We start from the raw sequence: 21,243 nt of genomic DNA, 5'->3' as shown, positions 1-21,243 counted from the left end.
GTCTTATGAAGTGGGTAGTGAGATAGGCTAATGGATGTCGTAAAATTAAAAATGAGCGGTCTGAATCTCTTAGTTTGTAGACTGCGTACACAGAAATCCAAAGTGAATCTCAATCCTTTCATAAAATTGAATAACAAGACTATATCTCAAAGGTCTAGTAAATATTATATATATATATATATGTATATCTATTTTCTATATCTATCTATACTATTAAGAGAACCCTCATTGTCAACTTTTTCCCCTTTTTTTCTATTTTGCCCTCACTTTTGATACACATTATTGACAAAAGGATGGCAAAATAGTAATTTTGTACCTTTTGACAAAATGACAATCATATCCCTATTTTTCCTATTTTACCTTCTTTTTTTTTTTAGAAAAATGACAATCATATACTTATTTTTCCAATTTTACTCTCACTTTTGATACACAATATTTACATAAGGAGGACAAAACAGTAATTATGTAATATTAAAAAAAATATGCACTTATTAAAAGAAATTGTTCACACACAATGTGTGCTCTCTGCTCGTATATATTATAATAACCCTTCTTATTTTCTTCTATGTAGTTGGGTTTTTCTTTCTTTCTAATAATAACTCATTTCCGAATCGTCCTCCAGTGGAGGTGCCTCGAACCAACCCCAGGGTTGATCTGATACATATTCAGTAACCTGCTTGACGCTCAAGTAAAGCTCCAGTCCCCTGTTGCGAAACAAAAATAACACCATTACCCTTTTTCCCTAATCAAAATCTTAATAACGATTATACAACATTAAATCAAATTAACACAAGATTAATATAACTAACACAATGCTGAGATTTAGTGAGAAAATCCATGTACCATTCCCCTAATTCACGCCCGAAACCACTCCGTTTGTTGCCTCCCCATGGAGCCTGAATGAAGGATGGCTGTGAGGAATTGATCCATACAATTCCTGCTTGAAGGCCCTGCAGGACGTCACAGCAACAAAATGCTGCTATTAGTATTCTCTCTCTTGTCGCGTGACATACGTGATGAGAGAGATACTAATAAAGAACATACAAACGGTTATACGTTAGAGATCTTAGTCTCACCTTAGAAAAGCGTTCGCAGCGTTCTAGATCCTTTGACATGACTGCGGCGCCTAAGCCATAACTGTCAAAGGTCAAACAAATGTCAGTAAAAAGGAACCATAACAAGGGAACTAAAGAGGAAGAAATTAAAGTGTCGAGAAAGAACGGAATGGGGCTAACAAGAACAGGAGATTCAACTCACTGGGTGTCATTTGCCAGTTCAAGAGCTTCCTCTTCTGAACTGAATGTTTTGACACAGAGGACAGGCCCAAAAACTTCTTCTCTCCATATTTGCATTGAGGGTGTTACATCAGTTATGATGGTCGGTTCGATGAAGAACCCTTTCTTCAGATGCTGTCAGTGCCATCCATTTTTTCACAAAACATGTCAAGTTTTTTTTTTTTGAGGTTAAAGACATGTATTATGTATTGGTTAGTTTATACCTCAGGACGATCCCCACCATACACAACTTTTGCTCCTTCACTTTTAGCCGTTGAGATGAACTTCAATATTTTCTCATACTGAAACAGATGCAGTGAGGATTAGATAACACTTCCTTCGATCGTGAACTTAAGAACGATACTTAAGATCCTACTAAATGTGACACTTTTTAGCTTTCCGCCACAGGCAAACGCAGAAAATGTTGACAGTTGATTTACCTGGCCTTTGCTAACAACAGGGCCAAGCCTGCAACCTTGTTCCATAGGATCTGAAATCTTGATGTTTTTGCTCCATTTCACAAGCCTGTCCATAAACTCTGCAGCAATGCTTTCCTAAAATCAATATGCAAGGGATTAATTAGTTCTCTAGTATAAATCTACGCATCTCAGAACGGACTAACAGAAAGCGATGAAGCCGCAATCGTACTATCATACTTACGTGCACTATGAGACGGGAGGTTGCGCTGCAAATCTGACCATTTGTCAAAAAGATACCAAAGCAGGTCCATTCCACAGCTGTTTGATTGAATCATAGAGTAGTAGATACTTAACATTATGCTTATTGGCTTTCTGAAATGATTCGTTTTAGACACGAACATGGATGGAATCCGTGTGCAACTAGTTTCTAACGAAAGCAATTTATTTATCCAAAGAGGTACTAACCTTTGTCGATATCAACATCCTCAAAAACAACAATGGGGCTTTTCCCCCCGAGCTCCAGTGCAACAGGCTACAAAGAAAACCACATAGGAGAAAGTATACCAAGATCAAATGAAGATAATAAATTCGAAAAACATAATCTTTGACATATACCTTGATCATTGGAGCTCCAGCTGCCATAATCTTGCTCCCGGTGATAGTACTTCCAGTAAACGCGATCTGTTGAATATTAACCATATAGCAATTACAGCCTGGTGGCTAACAACTTGAACATCTTACAATTATCGAGTTTGCAGAAATTCGAATAACGTAATTTGTTAAGAGAACAAGCTGAACCTTATCAACATTTGGATGAGATGTTAAAATAGCTCCGGCTTCATTGCCTAGTCCAGTCACAATGTTGAGGACACCGGGAGGAAGACCGACATTTATACACACCTCAGCTAGCTCCAAACAAGTTCTAGAATTGATGGATAACACAAACGATATGCATAAACGTGAAAAATCAACATACCAACTGAATAAAATACATACATATGTATAAAGTATAAACCAAACAGGGCATACATAGATGCCAACTCAGACGGTTTCAGAACAGCAGCGCAGCCAGCAGCCAAGGCAGGAGCTACTTTCCACGCAGCCATTAATAAAGGGTAGTTCCTTAACAGAAAAGATAAGCACTTTTGGTTAAGCACTTTGGTTCCTTAACATATAAATCATTATTAAGATGTTTCTAAAACTAGTTTGAAACAAAGAAGCTGCAACATACCATGCTGTTATCAACCCAACAACCCCAACCGGTTCCTTAAGAACGTGAGTTTTGAATTTCTCTGTGGAAATAGAAACCGGAGTCTTTTGCTTTGCATCCAATCCTTCGGCAAGGCCTGCGTAGTACTCAAAACAGCTGGCGACTTCCCCCTGCATCGAATTTGAGTTAATTAGGTGCCATGCCATCACATAAGATCTTATGCATAACGTCGTAAATAATAATTTCAATACATGTCACTAGCATACTATGTCAGATGTAGTTTCATCCAGTGGTTTTCCGCTATCCATTGCTTCGAGTTTGGCTAGCTCGGATTTTCTCTCTTTTATCTGCACCAGAACAAAAAGTACTAAAAACTGAATACATCTCAAACAACCATGATTCATTACGCAGCGACAGTTATTCAAAACCATTCGAAAGATTAGAAGATTGAAACACGATTAGCAATAATATTGGTTTAACATGCAACTGATGATAACCAGATTTATGATTTCACTAACAGCGAATTAAATAGTGAGACTCGGAGACAATGTACCTTAGAAGCAATAGCGCGCAAATACTTGGCCCGAACAGCCCCTGGCGCAGAGGACCAATCTTTCGCCTTGTCCCTGGCAAGGGCTTTTCGAGCAGCCTCCACGGCGATCTCCACATCTTGAGCGGTAGCTGCAGGAATATCCCCTGCATCCGCACATTCCACAAATCAACCACTTCTTCACATCAGATTCAAGTCTAGATTACAAAAACCACAATTTCATCGACATACCAAAAGCGCCTATTTGAAAGTGCTTTTAGAATGGTTAGCAGTACTTTCAAATAACCAAAAGCGCTTAATTGTCAGAAAAAGTTAGAAGTATTTCTAAGATGAAAAATTTCCTACAAGTGCTTTAACAATAAATTTTGTATCACAATATTATATGCGCCTCTTTCAAAGCTTAAAAGTGCTTATGACCACAATTGCTTTTCAGAAATTCATTTTCGAACGAGCCCTAACTTGAAAAACAAGTTACATACCACAAATCAATATTTCGACAATCAAAATATAAAAAAGCATAGAGAGTCGAGGAAGAGAGAGACCGATGGTTTCTTCAGTGGCAGGGTTGATGACCGGAATGCGTTTCTTGAGGGACGGTTCTCTCCACTCCCCGTCGATGAATAACTGCCGTCTCGGAACGCGGACCGCCATTTTTCAGCTAGCGCTGATGCTCTTCCAAACTATAACAAATTAATTGTTGGACCGGTGAGGGAGCGAGTGAGGTGAGTCGAATGGGATCGGATCGAATTGAATTGAATTTATGTTGTGTTATTAGTAGTGTGGAATCTGAAAGTGCGGATCGCGTGAGGAGGATTTCAACGGCTGAAAACTCGACGGAAATTCCGGTGTTTAGAATGCTTCATTTAAAGAGAGCTCTCTTGAATTTTAGCGGGAGGAAGGAACGAGGGTCTTTAATTCTTTTTTAATTAATTAATTATTTATTTTGTTCATTACTATGGAACTAGTGGTGGGGTTGTTGATAAACCTTTTTATGTAAGTTTGTTGATTAAAATTTAGGGGTGGGGATTAGTTGCTCTCACCACTAGCATCACGACATAACCACAATCTTGAGCTGGAAGGACTTACGCGTGACATCTAGCTGCCAATTGCCACTGATATGAATTTTCTTAGGAATTTATAGATCGCGCACCAATAAGAACGGTTGGCAGCAAGACTCAAACATACTGGGGCACTACACAAGACATGAACCTTACTAACCAAGCCAACCCTCGTTGGCTACTTTTTGTTGTATGCATTCAACAACTATATCTATATGAGTAATGCTACACTCACCACATATTTTACATCTCTCTAATAGAGGTAGGGCCCACTAATACATGTGGGTCTCATCTCAATTAGAGAGATTGTACAAACAATGGTACAATTATGTAGTAAGAGTGACATATAGGATAATGCTAGAGAGACCAAAATTTTAAACTAAATATACGAACGTGTCATCAATATAAAATAAGTATGTTAAGTGTATGTTAATCAACATTTAAATAATAATTTAATTAATAATATCCGAATTATTTGATTTACAAAATTTGGTTTTCCAAATTATATAGCCCAGTCCAGACTTGGAACTTGTAGAACATATGCACGAATGCAACTTTGCAATTTGGGCTTAGGAATTAGCATTCCATTAGCCAAGTCCTGGGCTAAGTGCTGGACTGGACTAAATAGTTCCTGCTCAATCTAAACGTGTAGAAATCTGTTCTTAAACGACAATTGTCACGTGATGTTTCCATATCCGCACATGGTTCAGTCGTTTGAATCGAAGAATTTATCCGTGGGTTAGACCCGACCCGGTAGGAATGGGGACCTGACTCCGATCTTCCAATCTCAGCTCCCAATATGAAAATGCTCTCAAATATAAAATAGTTGGCCATCCATACAGCATGATAAGCGAATTGGCAACAATCTCGAACAATTTTTCAGTGATCTCAGAACACGTTACTCATTTTTCCATTTTATTATAAGCGTTATGTGATTTTACCGTTTCATTATAAATTAACACGTAACGACTACGGGAAACCACGTGGCTAAAATTTCAACAATAACAACCAGTAATTTTGCCTCGCAGATGAACAGAAATAAATGAAATATATATATATATATATATATATAGAAAATGATAAAATTGGATCGTTATGTTATTTCTGGTAGTCTTCTACGCTAGATTTATGCCTGCAAATTAGATTCAGATTTTTTTCCTTTTGATTTTTGGCAGATATGGTAAGAAAAATACTTACAGAAAATAAAATAAACATATTTATCATCAAAACGGTAAATAAAACAAAAAAAAGAAGATCACGATTTGTAAATTCATGCAAAAAACGAAGAAATTAAATTCTGTATCAAGAAATTTACAAGAAACTTAAAAATCAACGCTTGGAGGTAGTCTTCTGGCACTTCTCTTTGATCCAATGAAATCCAGCGGAGGCGCCTACCTTGACCTTCTTAGCGCCGGTCGAAGCCACCGCCTTGGTCTTCACCAGGCCTTCCCCGACCTTCTGCTTGCATTTTGCGGCGACTCCGCCGTCGCCCTTGACTTCGACGGGGTAGGTGGAGTTGTTGTTGTAATCCCACTGATCGGCCCACGAGGTCTCGTAATTCGCTTTGTCTCCGTTCATGATCGCTCTCGAAAAGTTGAAGCTGGAATTAATCGGCGGAAAAACTCGATCGACTGGGGAGGATGAGAAAATTGGATTGGGATTTTGGGAGGGGTGGAAATTTTTTGAGAGAATTGGAAACGTGAATTTGGGAAGGGTGGGTTTTAAGATATTGATTTTATAGTAGTTGGTCCAAGTTTGAAAGAGATGTTTCCCGGATCTCTTCTACCAAGACCACCGGATCAAATAATTCACATTTTTAAAATTTCATCTAACCGTTAAAAATTATTATAACATTTAAGAGATCAAAATACGTGGATCGTTGGATAAAACTTTAAAAGTCCGAATCACTTGATCTGATGATTTTAGTAGAAGAGATACAGACATGATATCTTTCCGTCCAAGATTAGGAAATATAGAATTGATAGGTGGACTAATCTTAAATCCGGACGCGTGCTGGGAACCTAAATAGAAATAGAATATATTAAAGGTATTGGGACACGTGGAGGTGGTTTGTATTTCAAAGATTTCACTCTTTTCTCTTTTCGAATTTTTATGACAATAATGCCCTTATCTCCTTTTCCAAATTTATTTTCTTTGAAGAGTGAAAGGAAATATTGACAATAAGTGGCTTTAGACTTCAATGATATTATAAACGCAAGGCATGGGAAATGGAGTGTTTGTTTAGAAGTATTTTTAAAATGACTAAAACTGCTGTTAGGAAATAAGGAAATATTTTTTTATCCTAAAAGTACTTGAAGTGCTTCTTGCAAAAAGTATTTTAAGTGTTTTTTTCAAGGTTTACTTGCATTCTAAGTAAGGATTGATTGGCACTTAGTATGACGGCTAGTTGTATTCATCTTCACTTGTAAGCGAGATATTTTAGGTTTGATTAACCGCATTATTGTTAGCTCATTGTGAGGCTAAACCCACTCATTTTCTCTTAATGTTATTTTAACAACACTTTCAAACGAACTCGATAAGCGCACATTGTTTTCATTGTCTTGCACACTATTTGTTTTCGTTTGTTGGCTATATCAATTATCACATTTCTAATTTATTATAAAGGTGTGCGACTTATTTATGAAAATTGACATGTAAACAACTATTCATCTTTTATGTGTCACAATATACTTTAATTTGGTTGAAATTAGATACATCATGGACTACCCTTACCGTCATTCATCTTCTTCTACTAGGGGCCTAACTCTTGGATTTGGATCTCATTCGGATCTAAATTGTGGTGATTCTAGAGATTCTTGCATTTTAGCCATTTTTCGTGCATTGTGCGGTCAGACCAAAATTAATTGCATGATGTACAATAAACGATTAAAAATCCCCACAAAATGAATCCAGAGAGTATCCTCTTCCCTAACTCCTAACCATTTTTTGGTCAACCAACTCCTCCTAAGTCCTATATATATAGATCTATGGATCACTGATAATACAACTCACAATGGCAAATTTGTCAATCGGATTGACCTAACCGTGTATTTCCAAAATCCTTCTCGAACAATCCAGAACAGAGACTTTTAACCCATGAACTCACACCGTCCGGCCCACATAGTCCAACAAAAAAGAATATAGAAAAAAAAAGTGCCCATGAAAGTCCAAATTTCTATGCGCCTTTACTTCCCCGTTATGTGCTCATTGGCTCATAGCCTCGAAATTTCACCGATCACACCATCCATTTATCAATATTTCCAAGTCAAATTAGGGAGTCCGTCATTCAGTACTACAGTTTAGGAATATTTATTTTTAATTGTGATTTTGTAAATAAGAAGTCTTAGGTTTGATTCTTGTTGGTGAATTTAAACTACATTATTTCGAGCTTATTGTGAGACTTAACCTGCTCCCTAACTCCTTAGAGTAGATAATACCGTTCAAAAAAAAAAAGTCACACTAGGGCTCCCATCAAATGACATGCTAGATGAGGTAACGTTGGGAAAGAAAAATCATATTACTTGTAAGTAAACAATGATTGCGATACGAGCACATTCTATAATTTCCAATGTTCTTCATATCGATAATTATGTTAATTATTCCTTATGCAATTTTATTTTCTAACTACAGTCTGACTACCTAAAAGTAAAATCAATTGAGATAAAATAAATAAATAAATGCAAAAGGATTTAAAAAAAAAAAAAACTGAGAGTCTGAAATTCGCTAAATTTTTTGGGGGTCTAATCTGGAGGCTTGGACCTTATTGGGCTTTACTATGTATGCCTTGGGCTAAACTAGCATTGACTTCCATGGATCCTAACCCAATGAGGGACATGGACAACTCTTATTGGGTTTTACTTGACGAAAATTTTTTAAGAAAATTAATAAAAAGTCTAAAAAAACTTCACTTTTAATGTAAAGCATTTTTTAAAGGTACAGTGAATAGTACTAGATAAATGTATAAATGTGATTTTTTGTTAAAAGTAAATAGTACCAGTAGTGTTTTGTTAAAAGTCCTTTTTTTTTTTTTGCTTATCTGCTGCATTGTGAGGTCAGTTCACTGTTCATGTGATTAATTTTTTTTCTTCTAAAAAATAAAATTAAAAAACAGTGCCTTTTTTTTGTTACAGTGTACATTAACCTTGAAGTTGCTCGAGATGCAAAGTAGGAGGAGATATTTACTCTCGGAGAAATGATTTCCACACTCCCTCGTCATTCTTTTGTACTTTTGTTCTTGCTTCTAACCACATAATTGAATAAATCAATAGTGAATCAAGATACAGAAGAAAGCACAGTAATTTTAGGTGAAAGGTAAATGTGAAAATCATTTCCTTATTCCCGATTCGAAAAAAGGAAAAAAAAAATGAAGGTACAACAAGGGTGTTTGAATATATATTCCACTTTCATGTTGCTTTCATCATTATACATGTGTGTGTGTATATATATATATATATTAATAGATTTCAATCCTTGAGGTCCCCTCTCTCTCCCACTAGAAGCTTCAGGTTGGTATAATTAGGCTGTCGGAGAAAAGGGTGCTTGCATGAATGAATTTAAAGGTTTAATATGGTTGCATTATTGAAATGAAAAGAGAAGGCTTCGTTTATATATTTTTCTGAAGATTGTTATTGACACTTTAAAAAAGTTCATCTTACAATCCTGAATTCACAAATTTTCCCTTATACTTTTCGCGTTCTTTTGATACAACATTGTTTATTATACACGACATGAAAGCAAGACGAGAGCATGCCGCCAAGCACCCATATATTCTAGAAAAAATTGAGTAAGAGCACCTCACCACATTATCCGTAAGGCATTTTTTACAAAATATCTTTCGACACACTTTGATCTTATCATATGCGGGAGCTGCCCTAGTAATTGTCTTGTTACAGTTTCTATCGGTATATTGTAGGATGTAGGATTCTTAGGAGTCAATCAAAAAATGTCTGCACTATGTCTCCAAATACTAATCCAACAACAAGGTGTTTGGACCAAGATCATCGACCAATGTTCGATAACAAGGGCCACTACCAAGAGAGAGAGACTTTTCTTAGCAAGTCCACCCCAAAACCAACTCCCCAGCACCCAGCCAAAAAAATAGGCCAGCCCCCTGTTTTTTTGCTCCAGCCCGTTACATTGCCTGGCACCCAGCTTATGCCAGGCAACAGCCCAGCACATTTTGGACTGACCCAGAAGCCGGCCTGTTTCTCAGGAGCGTGCAACACAAGCGCGCAAGGCGCGAGTGGGTTTCAGGGAAACCTGAAAAGGTGTCAGCCCACTTGGGCTCAGCGATGTGGCTTCACGATAGCCGTTGGATTTCCAACGGCTAGTTTTTCTAGACCGTTGGATTTCCAACAATAAAAAAAATTTAAATTTTACTTTTAAACTGGACCGTCCGATCAAAGATCAACGGTCCAGATTAATTAACTTAATTAAAATTTATTAAAAAATACATAAAATTTAAAAAAAAAATTATTTTTTTCTTTCTATAGTTTATTTGATGAGTTTATGTAATTTTATTTTAGTGTTTTTTTTTAAGTTTATTTGATGAGTATGCAATTTTATTTCAGTGTGTTTTTTTTTTAAGTTTATTTGAAATTTTATCCAAAATTGGTTAAAAATCATATCCGAAATAAACTTAAAAAAAAAAACACACCAAATAAATGCGCTGGGTGCCAGCGCATTTTTTTAGGGGTGGAGATGCTTTGGTTTGTTACTGTTCACTAGGGTCTATTACTGTTCACTTGAGTGGATAAATGCGCTGGGTGCTGGCACAAAGTCCTTAGGGGTGGACTTGCTCTTAGCTCATCAGTGCCAATTGGTTCTCTGCTTTTCAAAGGAACAATTTGGATTCAAAGGGACAGACATCCACTTCAGATCTCACTGTCAAAAGCTCAAAGATCAAGTAATACGAACCACTCAAAATTGAATTTGACGGTCTCCATTAACTCATTCCGCTGGTTCACCTCACATAAACTAAGGGCTCCGATTTATCTTTCATACAAACCAAAGGCTCCGATTTCCTGGTCCTTAGGCTCTGGACATTAAAGTCCGAAGAGGATCCAAATTCGATTCAAAGGGATGACAACCACTCTTCAAATGATTTTCAAACCATTCATAAAATATCCCAATATGTTGAAGAAAAAGGATCCAACTCCAAGGCAAGAATAACCTAGTGGTGTTTATACCTACCCTAAAGTTCGACTCTCGTCTTCACTATTTCTTTAGCTTCAATCAAAATTATAGCCAGATTGACAACTAATAATTGTAGCAAAAAACACTTAAACAAGCAAATTATAGAAGGAAAATAAAACTTCTCACCTATACTACAACAATAGGTGTAATAATAGTTCGATTCTCATCTTCACTGTCACTCAGTTTTAACTCAAGAAACCAAAAGAGAATTATTACCGTAGTCCGATTGACAACTGACAATACAATAACAATCAAGCGATGTTTTTTTTTCTCTCTGTTCAAAATAGGGCTTCAAAGTGCAATTAGAAAGTAAATGTGAAATCACACCATCACTTAATTTCCATATTGCATCGGATCACAATTAGCACCCACAAAACATCATTCTCGTGCTCCTACTTCTTGTCTTCTACCTTTAGACCCTCCCTAAAAGCCCCATTGGAGGTCGGAGGCCAAATCTCCACCAAAGAGAACGTTTTTATGTGCGCCAAAAAGGACCATCATTTGTTAGCCCAAAAAGACGAAGAGTAAACAATTGTACCTACAAAACCATGTCACTAATACAAGGGGAGGGACCAGGATCCTCTCCTGAGCTAAGGATGATGATCCTCCTCATCAAGGGATGTGGACCGTTGGATGAAAATTCAACGGCTACAATTATTATAACTTTAAAGGGACCCCCTGTTTGTAGCCGTTGAATTTTCATCCAACGGTCCACACTCATTGATGAAGAGGATCCTCATCCTTAGCTCAGGAGAGGATCCTGATCCCAAGGGGAGCTCAAACACTTGGCACTCTCTGATAGCTCTAAAGGTTCCATTCATGGGGTGGGTCCCACCTGGGAGTTGAATACCGACCAAAAAAGACCACATTGCAGGCAAGTGAAAGAGACCATCAAGCAATTGTGCCCTGCCCAAGGCCAATGTTGAGCTCACATGGGACTACTCCTTTTTGTGGGACTTTGATTACATATTACTATATTAGGGTAACCCATTAATGAAATCGAATCTTAGCGTTCGAGCCCTGTACGGTTTGTAACTAATCAGAGCATGAACGATTGATCGTATAGTAGAGGCGGAGTCTAGAATCAAATAATTACTTAAAAGAATGAAACCAACGGTTGTGAAGGTGTGCTTAATTTCACCTCATAACGACGACTTGTAGGTTGTAATTATATGGTGTAGACTAAATCTTCGAATCATATTGTCTGTTCATCGTAATGGTAAGGTCAAATTAAATACGCAACATAAACTTGCTGAGTCAAATTAAGCACACATCCCCAAAACCTTTGGATTAGAGTATCCAAAAAGAAATCGAATCAGCAAGCATTTTTCTCACTTACTTATAGAAAACCTTAAACCATTGTTGGTGATTGGGAAGTGGATGGCTTTGCTCACCTGCACATGCCCTAAGAATTAGACTAATCTTTCGGCCATGTATCATAATTAATTAGGTTGCAATCAGACCTTAAACTTGGGTCACGAACCAGATTAGTAGGTGGAGGGAAATGGTTGGATGAGTAGAGCTTAATTTCTCCACCAGAAAAGGGAGAAATTGTTATATAAATATAGTGGAGGGTCAGACTCAGTGGACATGGACAAAATTAATCAATCAAATGGGGACCAAAATAGTTGAATCCTGCCCTGTTTTTTCATAGGTCCAAACTCTGTACACAACCATCTGATTCTGTCGCTATCTACATAGAATTGCAATGCTTATGTGACGGTGAACCAAATTAATCATGTGGCAGATGAGAGAGTATAAAACACGTGGCCGTCTTGTTATTGTACTGGACGGTGGCATTTTGGGGGTGTAATATGTGCTATACTTTCTTGTGATGTTATTAACTCACGTATTATAATATAGATGAACGATAGAGTTAATATGCCATAGAGCTAGATTATGACATGGGTCGTGCTATTCACACATCTCTTTTTATCTTTCACACACACTTCTAGATTTCCGGCCATCGAATCGAATGACTTAAAAGTATAGCACCACCCTATAAATAGAATGAGGATCCTCTCCGAATCCTCCAATCACATTCGTTCATTGTAGATCGTGCGACCAGAAATCATTGTAAATCTTTTTATTTAAAATTAAATATAAACAGCACATGACGAAAACTGACATTACGATATACGATGAACGAATATGATTGAAGGATCCTTGGATCCTCACAAAGAGAATTTGAAAAGGATCCCCGGAACCTCACAAAGAAAATTTGGAGAGGATCCTCATTCCCATAAATAATCCCCTAATAACATGAATCGAGTGATAATAATAATATTATGCGGCAGAGCGCCAGCCACACCGAAAAAAGTCCTCTTGCATTGGAGTAAGAGAAGTATTGCATCATTTGATGAAAATCATGAATCATGATGGATGCAAATCACAATGCAGAAGACTAATCCCTACGCTCCACATCGCACCTTCATCACTTTTGCCAACAGAATCTATTTGTTTATATTTTGTAGCTTTATACATCCCTCCTAAAAATGCTCCCATATTCTTTCCATCCTCTATATAATAACTCATTTTCTTCTCCCTCCCCCTCTCCCTGATCAGCATGGAATGCTACTCGTCCGATCAGTACCCAGCCAATGACCTCTCTGACCAATCAGAGTTTCCCTACATTTCTCAGCCAAGTTTCCAGTCAGTTCCTTCACTCAACTCACAAAACAACTTTCCAACAAACACTTACCACCACTGTCTCACCACCTTGCAAGGCCACAACTCCTACATATCCTCTCTAACCCTAGCCGGAAACTTCATCTACACCGGCTTGTCCGATAGAGAAATCCGGTCGTGGAGGTGCAACCCTTTACTGGAATTCGACAACGAAAACACTACTCATCATGATCACAACATGGTGGCGGCAGGAAAGGGTGCAGTGAAGTCCCTGGCTATTTCGGGTGACAAGCTCTTCAGTGCTCATCAGGACCACAAGATTCGAGTGTGGAAAATCAACAGCCAGGAGCCCGATCTCCAAAAGTGCTCGCGGCTGGCCACACTGCCAACGCTTGGTGACCGTGCTTCGAAGCTCCTGATGCCGAAGAACCATGTCCAAATAAGAAGGCACAAGAAGTGCACTTGGGTGCATCATGTGGACACAGTGTCTGCCCTAGCCTTATCAAGCGATGAGCTGCTGCTGTACTCGGTTTCATGGGACCGTACACTCAAGGTTTGGAGCACAACAGACTTCAAATGCTTGGAGTCTGTGAGAAATGCACATGATGATGCTATAAACGCAGTAACATCGTCTAATGATGGATATGTTTACACTGGATCAGCAGACAAAAGAATTAAGGTTTGGAAAAAGGACTTCGGAGAGAAAAAGCACTTTTTAGTTGCTACACTGGAAAAGCACAATTCTGGAGTGAATGCACTAGCTCTGAGCAGTGATGGGTGTGTGTTGTATTCTGGTGCATGTGACAGGTCCATTGTGGTTTGGAAGAAGAAAGATGGGGGTGGGAATATGGAAGTTGTGGGTGTGCTTAGAGGTCATACCAAGTCAATATTGTGCTTGGCTGTGGTGGCAGACTTGGTGTGCAGTGGCTCTGCAGATAAAAGTATAAGAATTTGGAGAGGGGTTAATAAAATTTACTCATGTTTAGCAGTTTTGGAAGGGCATAAAGGTCCAGTTAAGTGTTTAACTGCTGCAATTGATGACCATTGCAGCTCATCTAACTCCTCCTGTGTTATTTACAGTGGTGGTTTGGACTGTGACATCAAAGTCTGGCAGGTCTTTGTTCCTAGTGACCTTTAGGACTCCAATTTACTTTTCTACGAGAAGAACTTCCATGCACTTGAAATTTTACAGTGACGGTATTTGAAAACAATCACGAACTTTTCACTGTTCACGTAAAAAATGTGTGATTGTATTGAGATACCGTCACCGTGACATTCTAGATTGAGTATTGTGTTAGCTAGTGATTTGGTTTAGTTAGTGAGGGGAGCAGATTATGTCTGTACTTTCTCTTCTATAGCTCTAGAGGCTATAAACTACAATATCATAAAAGAGAGCAAATAATTTATGAGCTTTCTCTCTGTGTGCTCTAATTATTGGATGGAGTTTCTTTATCACAACCTGCATGTGGGAGTCACATTCTTCTGCATCTGGCAAAAATATTAAAAAATCTAAATGTTTATGTTTGGCTTTCAGAGGGTGACAGATAGGAAACCCACCTCACAAATGAGAAATTGGAAAAAAAATATGGGAAAATCCAAATACAGTAGAGCCAATAATTGACTAATGACCAAATTTGATGTAAATCCCAACTTAAAAGGCTAAATATCAGATTAAAAATAAATTAATTAGTGAAAACTGGAAACACTTTCTTAAAAGTGGTAGATAACATATAAAAAAAATCACCTAAGAGAGAAACACTCTTCTGGTTAAAGCAGGATTGGTGTATAAAGAGAGAGAGAGAGAGAGAGAGAGAGAGAGAGAGAGAGAGAGAGAGAGAGAGAGAGAGAGAGAGAGATTAGTGAAACTCACACTCATTATCTTGTTAATCTCACCTTCCGTTGTCCACATTCTCAATATATATCTTCCTTTTGCTCTAAGTTGGGTTTAATTTAGGCAGCTAAAGCAAGATTATCTTCTAAATCTACCTTCTAGGCTTCTACAATAAGAAGCTTCTTTGACAGGAGCAGGTAGCCAAAGCAGGATCAACCCAAAGCTGATTCATTAGAATCTACCTACTTTAATATGTAATTATTAATTTCGTACAACGTTTACGTGGAAGTTTAACATACTAATGTTCTACTTTTACATATATATATATACATATATTAGTCTAATCAAATGAGATTAAAGTTCTTATTAGTTCCAAACTTGGACCATAAAAGGGGTTTAATTACAAGTGGAGGGGAAGTTAGGTAACACAGTAATTTTTATGTTCTCATGACAGAAACCACACCATTAATCTAACCTAATTCATTTTTGTCTTCTTTTTGTCTCAAATCACACTGCCTGCTAATTGCTATACTTTAAATATTGTTGTTGACCCAAGAGATGAATAATAGGTATGAGATTTACCTCCTTTTTTCTGGGACCATAACACTATCTCAAAGATAAGTACCATATTAAGGAATAGATAATAGGATTGATGATCTAATTTGGATAATTTTGTGTACAGGTGTCTGCTGTACAGGCGAAGCAAAACGGGTTACTTACGTCAAACAAGGCCTTACAAGGTAAAACCTAAGTTTAATCTTGATTACGTGCATGCTTAGCCAAGATTTCGAGCGCCCAACTTTATCTAATTTCCCTTAAGTTGTGCTACAAAAAAGTGACGTTAATGCCCAAACTTTCAGTTCAAAAAGGGGTGGATGGTGCTGGCCAAAGGTAGAGCATAACACTAAAGTACGTCTCTGGACCATTACAAATTTACAATTGACATAGACGTCCAATGTACTTGAGAGAGAGAGAGAGAGAGAGAGAGAGAGAGGCCCTATGAAGTACAGATTGACCTAAAAAAAGTTGGGGTGCAATGAGGTCTGCAGGATGTGAGTGGTCGGTAGAGAAACCTCGGGTGCAATTCAACCAATGTGTAGGTTAGTTTACCACCAAATGAGGTGTCTACTGACTCAGTAGTTTAATGGTTTAAAGGCAACAATTAGTATAAAAAAGCGCACAAGGCTCCCGCTTTACGCAGGGTCTGGGAGAGGTGAATGTCGGCTAGCCTTACCCCCATTTATGGAGAGGCTGCTCCCAAGTCTCGAACCCGAGACCTACCGCTCATGGGCGAAGGCACTTGCCATCGCACCAAGTTAAAGGCAACAATTAGTATGGCACTGAAAAATTCATACTGAAATCTCACCTTATGAGATTATCCTAATATGTGTTCACTTCCAACTTTTCATCAGATCAGTTCTCATTCTCTAGCTCAAGTTCAATTTTTCTTTCTACTTACTATGGAGATCGGTTCCACCTCCTTTTGTTTTTCCTAGAAATTTTTCACTGAAATAGAAACCTGTGTGAGTGTTAGCTTTGTAAAAGACTCAGAATGGAACTCAGGAAAGTTCTCTTGGTTTAACCGACACGAAATTATTTGGAGAAACGCCTACACCAATCTCAGCCAGAAACAATGACAGAAACTTGCAAAATATAGCATTTCATTTCCAAAGCAGAAGGGGTTACATAAATATCTGATGAATGGGGAAGGAACGCCAATCCAACTATATATATCATTTGAAATGGGGGCATCTGAATTATTTTACAGAGGTATTTTCTCTGGAGTACCTGGATCGCGAGGATACTTCCTTGGCGTAGGACTAGTTTTCAAACACACGATGGCAGTTCTTTGTCCATATGGGCTGTGCGATTCCACTGGATACAAATAGAGGTTACATCAGTAAACATGTTTAGCTATCTCTCTTTCTCTCCCCCTCCCTCCCTTCTTTACCATATATACATGATAGGTTTGTCAAGTTTTCAAATAGAGATATGACATGCCTGTGCATTGTTGCAATACGGAAGCACCCAAAATTTGAATTGCTTTTTCTGCATTCCTAACTTCCTCCTGTTCAAATGTGCCAAATATGCAGAGTACTTAATATTTCATATCTAATAGTTTAATTGCACGATAGAACAAATGGGCAATTTGTCGTGCTTCTGAAGTTATTAAAGGCATAAAAACTCCCTAGATAGAATATGCACAACCCAAGATTGCTAAAGAGTTTATATAGCATAGTTCTATCGGTATCAATGGATCGGTACAGTTTTTGTGGCATTTTGGATACAATTTCAGAAAGAAATGGTTAATATGATAAGGCTTTTCGATTACATACCTGAGGATCGTGACCCTTTGCAGCAACAAACAAACCGCCAACGCAAACCAGAGGAAGACAGTATTCAGCTGACCACCAAAGTAACAAGAATCAAGCAACTCACACATAGCAATGAAACTCTTGAAAATACACATAAGAAATCAAGACAGGAATTTTCTTTCCTACCTAAAACTCTCATTTCTGCAACTGCTCTGGCTACCGCTACATCAAATTTTTCCCTGAAACAAAGAGCCTGCCCCAAATTCTGTCCTATAAAAAAAGTTCATATCCTTAATTTGACATCTATAGAAACCAAATTATATCTGCGAAAAACACGAAACAATACCTCTGCTCTTCCTCTTATAACTTGAACATTCGACAAACCAATGTGACTGACAACATGCTCCAAAAAAACGCATCGCTTGTTCATAGACTCCATGAGGGTCACTTCCCAACCTACCCAGTACCCACCAAAATATGAAAAAACACAAATTTCCGAAAACTTCCAAAATCCGAACTTTGAAAAGACAGTTACAGACCTGGGCAAGCAATGGCTAAGATCAACCCCGGAAGACCTGCACCGCTCCCCACATCGACAAGGCTGAGACTTTCGGACGAAACTTTACAGTGAGAGAAATATGAGTTTCTGATAGGGGGTATGATTGCGAGCGAGTCCTCAATGTGCCTCTCCATTACCTCATCCGCCTCCTTAACAGCTGTCAAATTCATTTTCTGAAAGTTAAACAAATTTCATCAATTGGTAACTTGTTTTGATTTCCCCACCATTTTCTCTGCAACCAAACAGAGGATAAGCGCAGGGAGAGAGAAAATTACCTGGTTCCATTGGAGGAGAGTGTCGACGTATAGATGGACTTGCTCTTTTTGGCGGGAATCCAACGTCTCAAAGTAAGAGAAGCTACGAATTGCGGTGGCGCTTAGGGTTTTGCTTCTGAATCTGTACGGACAGAGCGTCGTCGGATTCGATGCCGGAAGGTGTTTGAAGAAAGTCCCCAAAGAGAATGGAACTGCGCAACGGCTAACTAACATCTTTGCCGCGCTCTCTGCCTCGGTCTCAACGAATTTTCATTTCTTATTGCGAACCAAATTGTATATGGGCTTTTATTTATTTCATAAATCATATAATTTAAGCCCGAGTAAGATTGTTGGGCTAAGAGACTGTAAAACTCTTATGGGCTTACTTTGGTTCGGCCCGACTCTGCTCAATTCTTTCTACTTGTTCCCAAAGGCCGAAAGGCTAGCATGAATGGTAGAGCTAGTGCGGAATATGAGAAGATATTTTGTAGGGAAAGGATTCGCCTAATTCTCCTCATCAAACAATTTGAGTTCTTAAAATTTGATCTAACGGTTAAAAATAGGAGCCCACTTTAAAAGTTATAATAACTTTAACCGTTGGATCAAATTTCAAGAATCTGGATTGTTTGATGAGGAAGATTAGGTGGAAGGGATCCGGGTTGCCTAATTAGAGCATCTTTCTTGACAACTGCATTTGACATGACCAAAATATAAGAATAAAGTGGACTTGCAAAAGACGTTTGGTAGGGTTGTCTAATCGGAACATCTTTCATATTTAGTGGGGATTGCAAAGAGTCTGGATGAATCAGAATACAAAAATACAACAAAAGAAATTGGGTAAATTACACTGTACCCTCTTAGGTTTTGAGTCTATTACAATCGCATACAATATCTTTAAAACATTTCACTTTCATACCTCAACTACTATTTTATTTCAATATGGTACATCTGTTACATTTTCCATCCATTGATCCGTTAAAAGCTAATATGGCTGCCAAATGTGTACCACGTGGCAAGATTTTTTTTTTATTCATTTAAAATATTATAATAATTTACCCTTAAAAAAAAAGAAAAAAAAAACCAAATTGAAACCCACCTCCGCGCAACCATCCACGCCTGCAAACAAACCCAGAACCCTCCCCCCCCGACCCACCTCCCTTTCCTCCCATCACCATCGCAGCCTTTCCCCATCACCATTGCAGCCCCCAGACCACTCTTCATTCTTCACCTTCCCGACCCACCTTCTCCCTCCTCCACTCTCTTCATCTCCCCTTCCCTAGCCCAGACCCACCGCCGAAGACGACGTCGAACTGAAATCCAAATCCTTATGTCTGAACCATTTATAGAGCCCTGGTTCCCAACTCATTCCCTTCCCTCAACCCCCTCCCCCCGATGCCACTCAACCCCTCGCCTCCCTCTCCTTTGTTATCTCCGACATCTCTCTCTCGTTATTTTGCATTTACTTGCAATTATTATTATTATTATTATTATTATTTTGTTGTGATTCTTTCTGATTTGGTTTATGGGTTAGTGGGTTTGTTTCAGATTTGATGTGAAGGGTTATGTGACGGGGTTTGGGAGTCTTGATTGTGACCAAACAAGCGGTGAAGATAGTGGGTCTCTGGGGAAAGAGAAGGGAGGGTGGTCGGAGGAGTGTGAGGTGGAGAGGGTTGGACATGGTGGTGGTGAAGAGCATCAGAGGTGGAGGGGTTTGGGCTCGGTGAAGGTGATGAGGGTCAGGAGGGGTGGGAGAAGAGGTGTTTCTGGGTTTGTTTGGTTTTTTTTTTTTAATTTAAATAGTGGAGGAGAGAGTGGAGGAGGGAGAAGGTGGGTCAGGAAGGTGAAGAGGGAGGAGTGGTCTGGGGGTTGGGATGGTGATGGGGAAGGGTTGCAGTGGTGATAGGAGGAGAGAGATGTCGGTCGGGAGGGGGGAAGGTTTCTGGGTTTGTTTACAAGGGTGGGGGGTTGCGCGGAGGTGGGTTTCAATTTGGGTTATTTATTTATTTATTTAAAGGGTAAATTATTATAATATTTTAAATGAAAAAAAAAAAATTGCCACATGGCACAATTGTGGCTGCCACGTCAGCTCTTAATAGATCGATTGATGGAAAATGTAACGGATGTACTATATTGAAATAAAATAGTAGGTGAGGTACGAAACTGAAATGTTTTGAAGATATTGTATGCGATTGTAATAAACCCAAAACCTGAGGGGTACAATGTAATTTGCCCAAAGAAATTTGATCGATAGGGGTCGTCTAAATAGGGCCACTTTTATACTAAGTTAAAATTGCGTCTCATGCTTTTGTGAAAATGTATGTTATGTTATGAATGGTAGGGCACTCCTACATGAGTACTGTGTGCAATGTGCATACTCTGTTGTTAGAGAGATTTTTCAGTATACCCGAAGTATTGGGCTATATGCTGCATGTTATTATAGAATTGGAGAAACAGTTGAAAAAAAAAAACTTTTCTAAAATTGTATAATGATATGTGATGTACCGTTTCGTGTTTCAGTTACACAAAATTTCTCCTATTGTCAGCCTAATGTTCGGTGTGTTTATAATATTTTTGCAACAAGGGCGGTGTCAACCCACTTTCTCAATGCAATGATGATATGTAGTAGGTAAAGATTCAAGGGAATAAAATGCACTTTTTCCTGCCTCTTTCACTCTAACCTGTTTCTTTTGGTAAATAACTAACCGAATTGCCTACTACATGAACATTGTGGTGGAAATTTGGTTTTTTATGACAGATTTGTTATAAACTGCTAAGCCATAGTCATCATCTAAACTTGAATTGAAATTTACGTGAAACTGGGTGTATGTTTAAAAAGTACATGAAACTGGATATAACTCCATGTATCCGTTTCTATGCTCATGTGCGGATACACGCATAGGGTATACATCCGGTTTTATGTTTGTTTCACAATTCATCCAAACAAAATGGA

General features: G+C 38.4%; 4 protein-coding genes across 5 annotated transcripts in view; 1 reads left to right on the top strand and 3 right to left on the bottom strand.

Annotated features, from left to right (window-relative positions):
- LOC126626262 (uncharacterized) overlaps positions 1–18,570 on the bottom strand; it is a 33,155-nt gene extending 14,585 nt beyond the window's left edge. The window contains exons 1-7 of one of the 2 annotated variants that reach the window (XM_050295520.1): positions 18,315–18,568; positions 18,020–18,212; positions 17,827–17,936; positions 17,667–17,745; positions 17,502–17,569; positions 17,167–17,233; positions 16,810–17,040 (exon numbers count right to left, since the gene is read on the bottom strand). In XM_050295520.1, the coding sequence (XP_050151477.1) occupies positions 16,928–17,040; positions 17,167–17,233; positions 17,502–17,569; positions 17,667–17,745; positions 17,827–17,936; positions 18,020–18,212; positions 18,315–18,527 (843 nt within the window). In that variant the 5' untranslated portion in view covers positions 18,528–18,568 and the 3' untranslated portion in view covers positions 16,810–16,927. Of the gene's footprint in view, positions 1–16,809; positions 17,041–17,116; positions 17,234–17,501; positions 17,570–17,666; positions 17,746–17,826; positions 17,937–18,019; positions 18,213–18,314 lie in introns of those variants that run through there. The other variant, XM_050295522.1, reaches the window with a different exon arrangement.
- Positions 442–4,202, bottom strand: LOC126626257 (aminoaldehyde dehydrogenase 2, peroxisomal-like). Its single transcript, XM_050295513.1, has 15 exons — positions 3,996–4,202; positions 3,457–3,599; positions 3,170–3,250; positions 2,925–3,073; positions 2,723–2,815; positions 2,492–2,615; positions 2,309–2,374; positions 2,159–2,225; positions 1,935–2,011; positions 1,715–1,828; positions 1,499–1,576; positions 1,258–1,409; positions 1,077–1,137; positions 844–950; positions 442–704 (listed from the first exon to the last, which is right to left on the bottom strand). The coding sequence occupies exons 1-15, from the start codon at positions 4,102–4,104 to the stop codon at positions 590–592; spliced, it is 1,536 nt and encodes a 511-aa protein (XP_050151470.1). The 5' UTR covers positions 4,105–4,202; the 3' UTR covers positions 442–589.
- LOC126626263 (uncharacterized) lies at positions 5,705–6,235 on the bottom strand. Its single transcript, XM_050295523.1, has one exon. The coding sequence runs from the start codon at positions 6,087–6,089 to the stop codon at positions 5,841–5,843; it is 249 nt and encodes an 82-aa protein (XP_050151480.1). The 5' UTR covers positions 6,090–6,235; the 3' UTR covers positions 5,705–5,840.
- LOC126626260 (protein JINGUBANG-like) lies at positions 13,266–14,745 on the top strand. The gene has a single exon (XM_050295516.1). It carries the CDS (start codon positions 13,273–13,275, stop codon positions 14,470–14,472), a length of 1,200 nt encoding a protein of 399 aa, XP_050151473.1. The 5' UTR covers positions 13,266–13,272; the 3' UTR covers positions 14,473–14,745.
- Positions 18,571–21,243: the final 2,673 nt, after the last annotated feature.

This window comes from Malus sylvestris, chromosome 6 (genome assembly GCF_916048215.2).
Source record: "Malus sylvestris chromosome 6, drMalSylv7.2, whole genome shotgun sequence".
Lineage (NCBI taxonomy): Eukaryota > Viridiplantae > Streptophyta > Magnoliopsida > Rosales > Rosaceae > Malus > Malus sylvestris.
The sequence above is the reverse complement of the archived record's forward strand: the minus strand, read 5'-3'. Positions and strand labels throughout refer to the sequence as shown.

Coding starts and splice junctions, on each gene's coding strand:
- LOC126626257 (XM_050295513.1), bottom strand. CDS start 4,104: ATGGCGGTCCGCGTTCCGAGACGGCAGTTATTCATCGACGGGGAGTGG. Junction 3,251..3,456: donor TGCGCGCTATTGCTTCTAAG/GTACATTGTCTC, acceptor GTTCTGGTGCAG/ATAAAAGAGAGAAAATCCGA. Junction 3,074..3,169: donor ATGAAACTACATCTGACATA/GTATGCTAGTGA, acceptor AATTCGATGCAG/GGGGAAGTCGCCAGCTGTTT.
- LOC126626263 (XM_050295523.1), bottom strand. CDS start 6,089: ATGAACGGAGACAAAGCGAATTACGAGACCTCGTGGGCCGATCAGTGG.
- LOC126626260 (XM_050295516.1), top strand. CDS start 13,273: ATGGAATGCTACTCGTCCGATCAGTACCCAGCCAATGACCTCTCTGAC.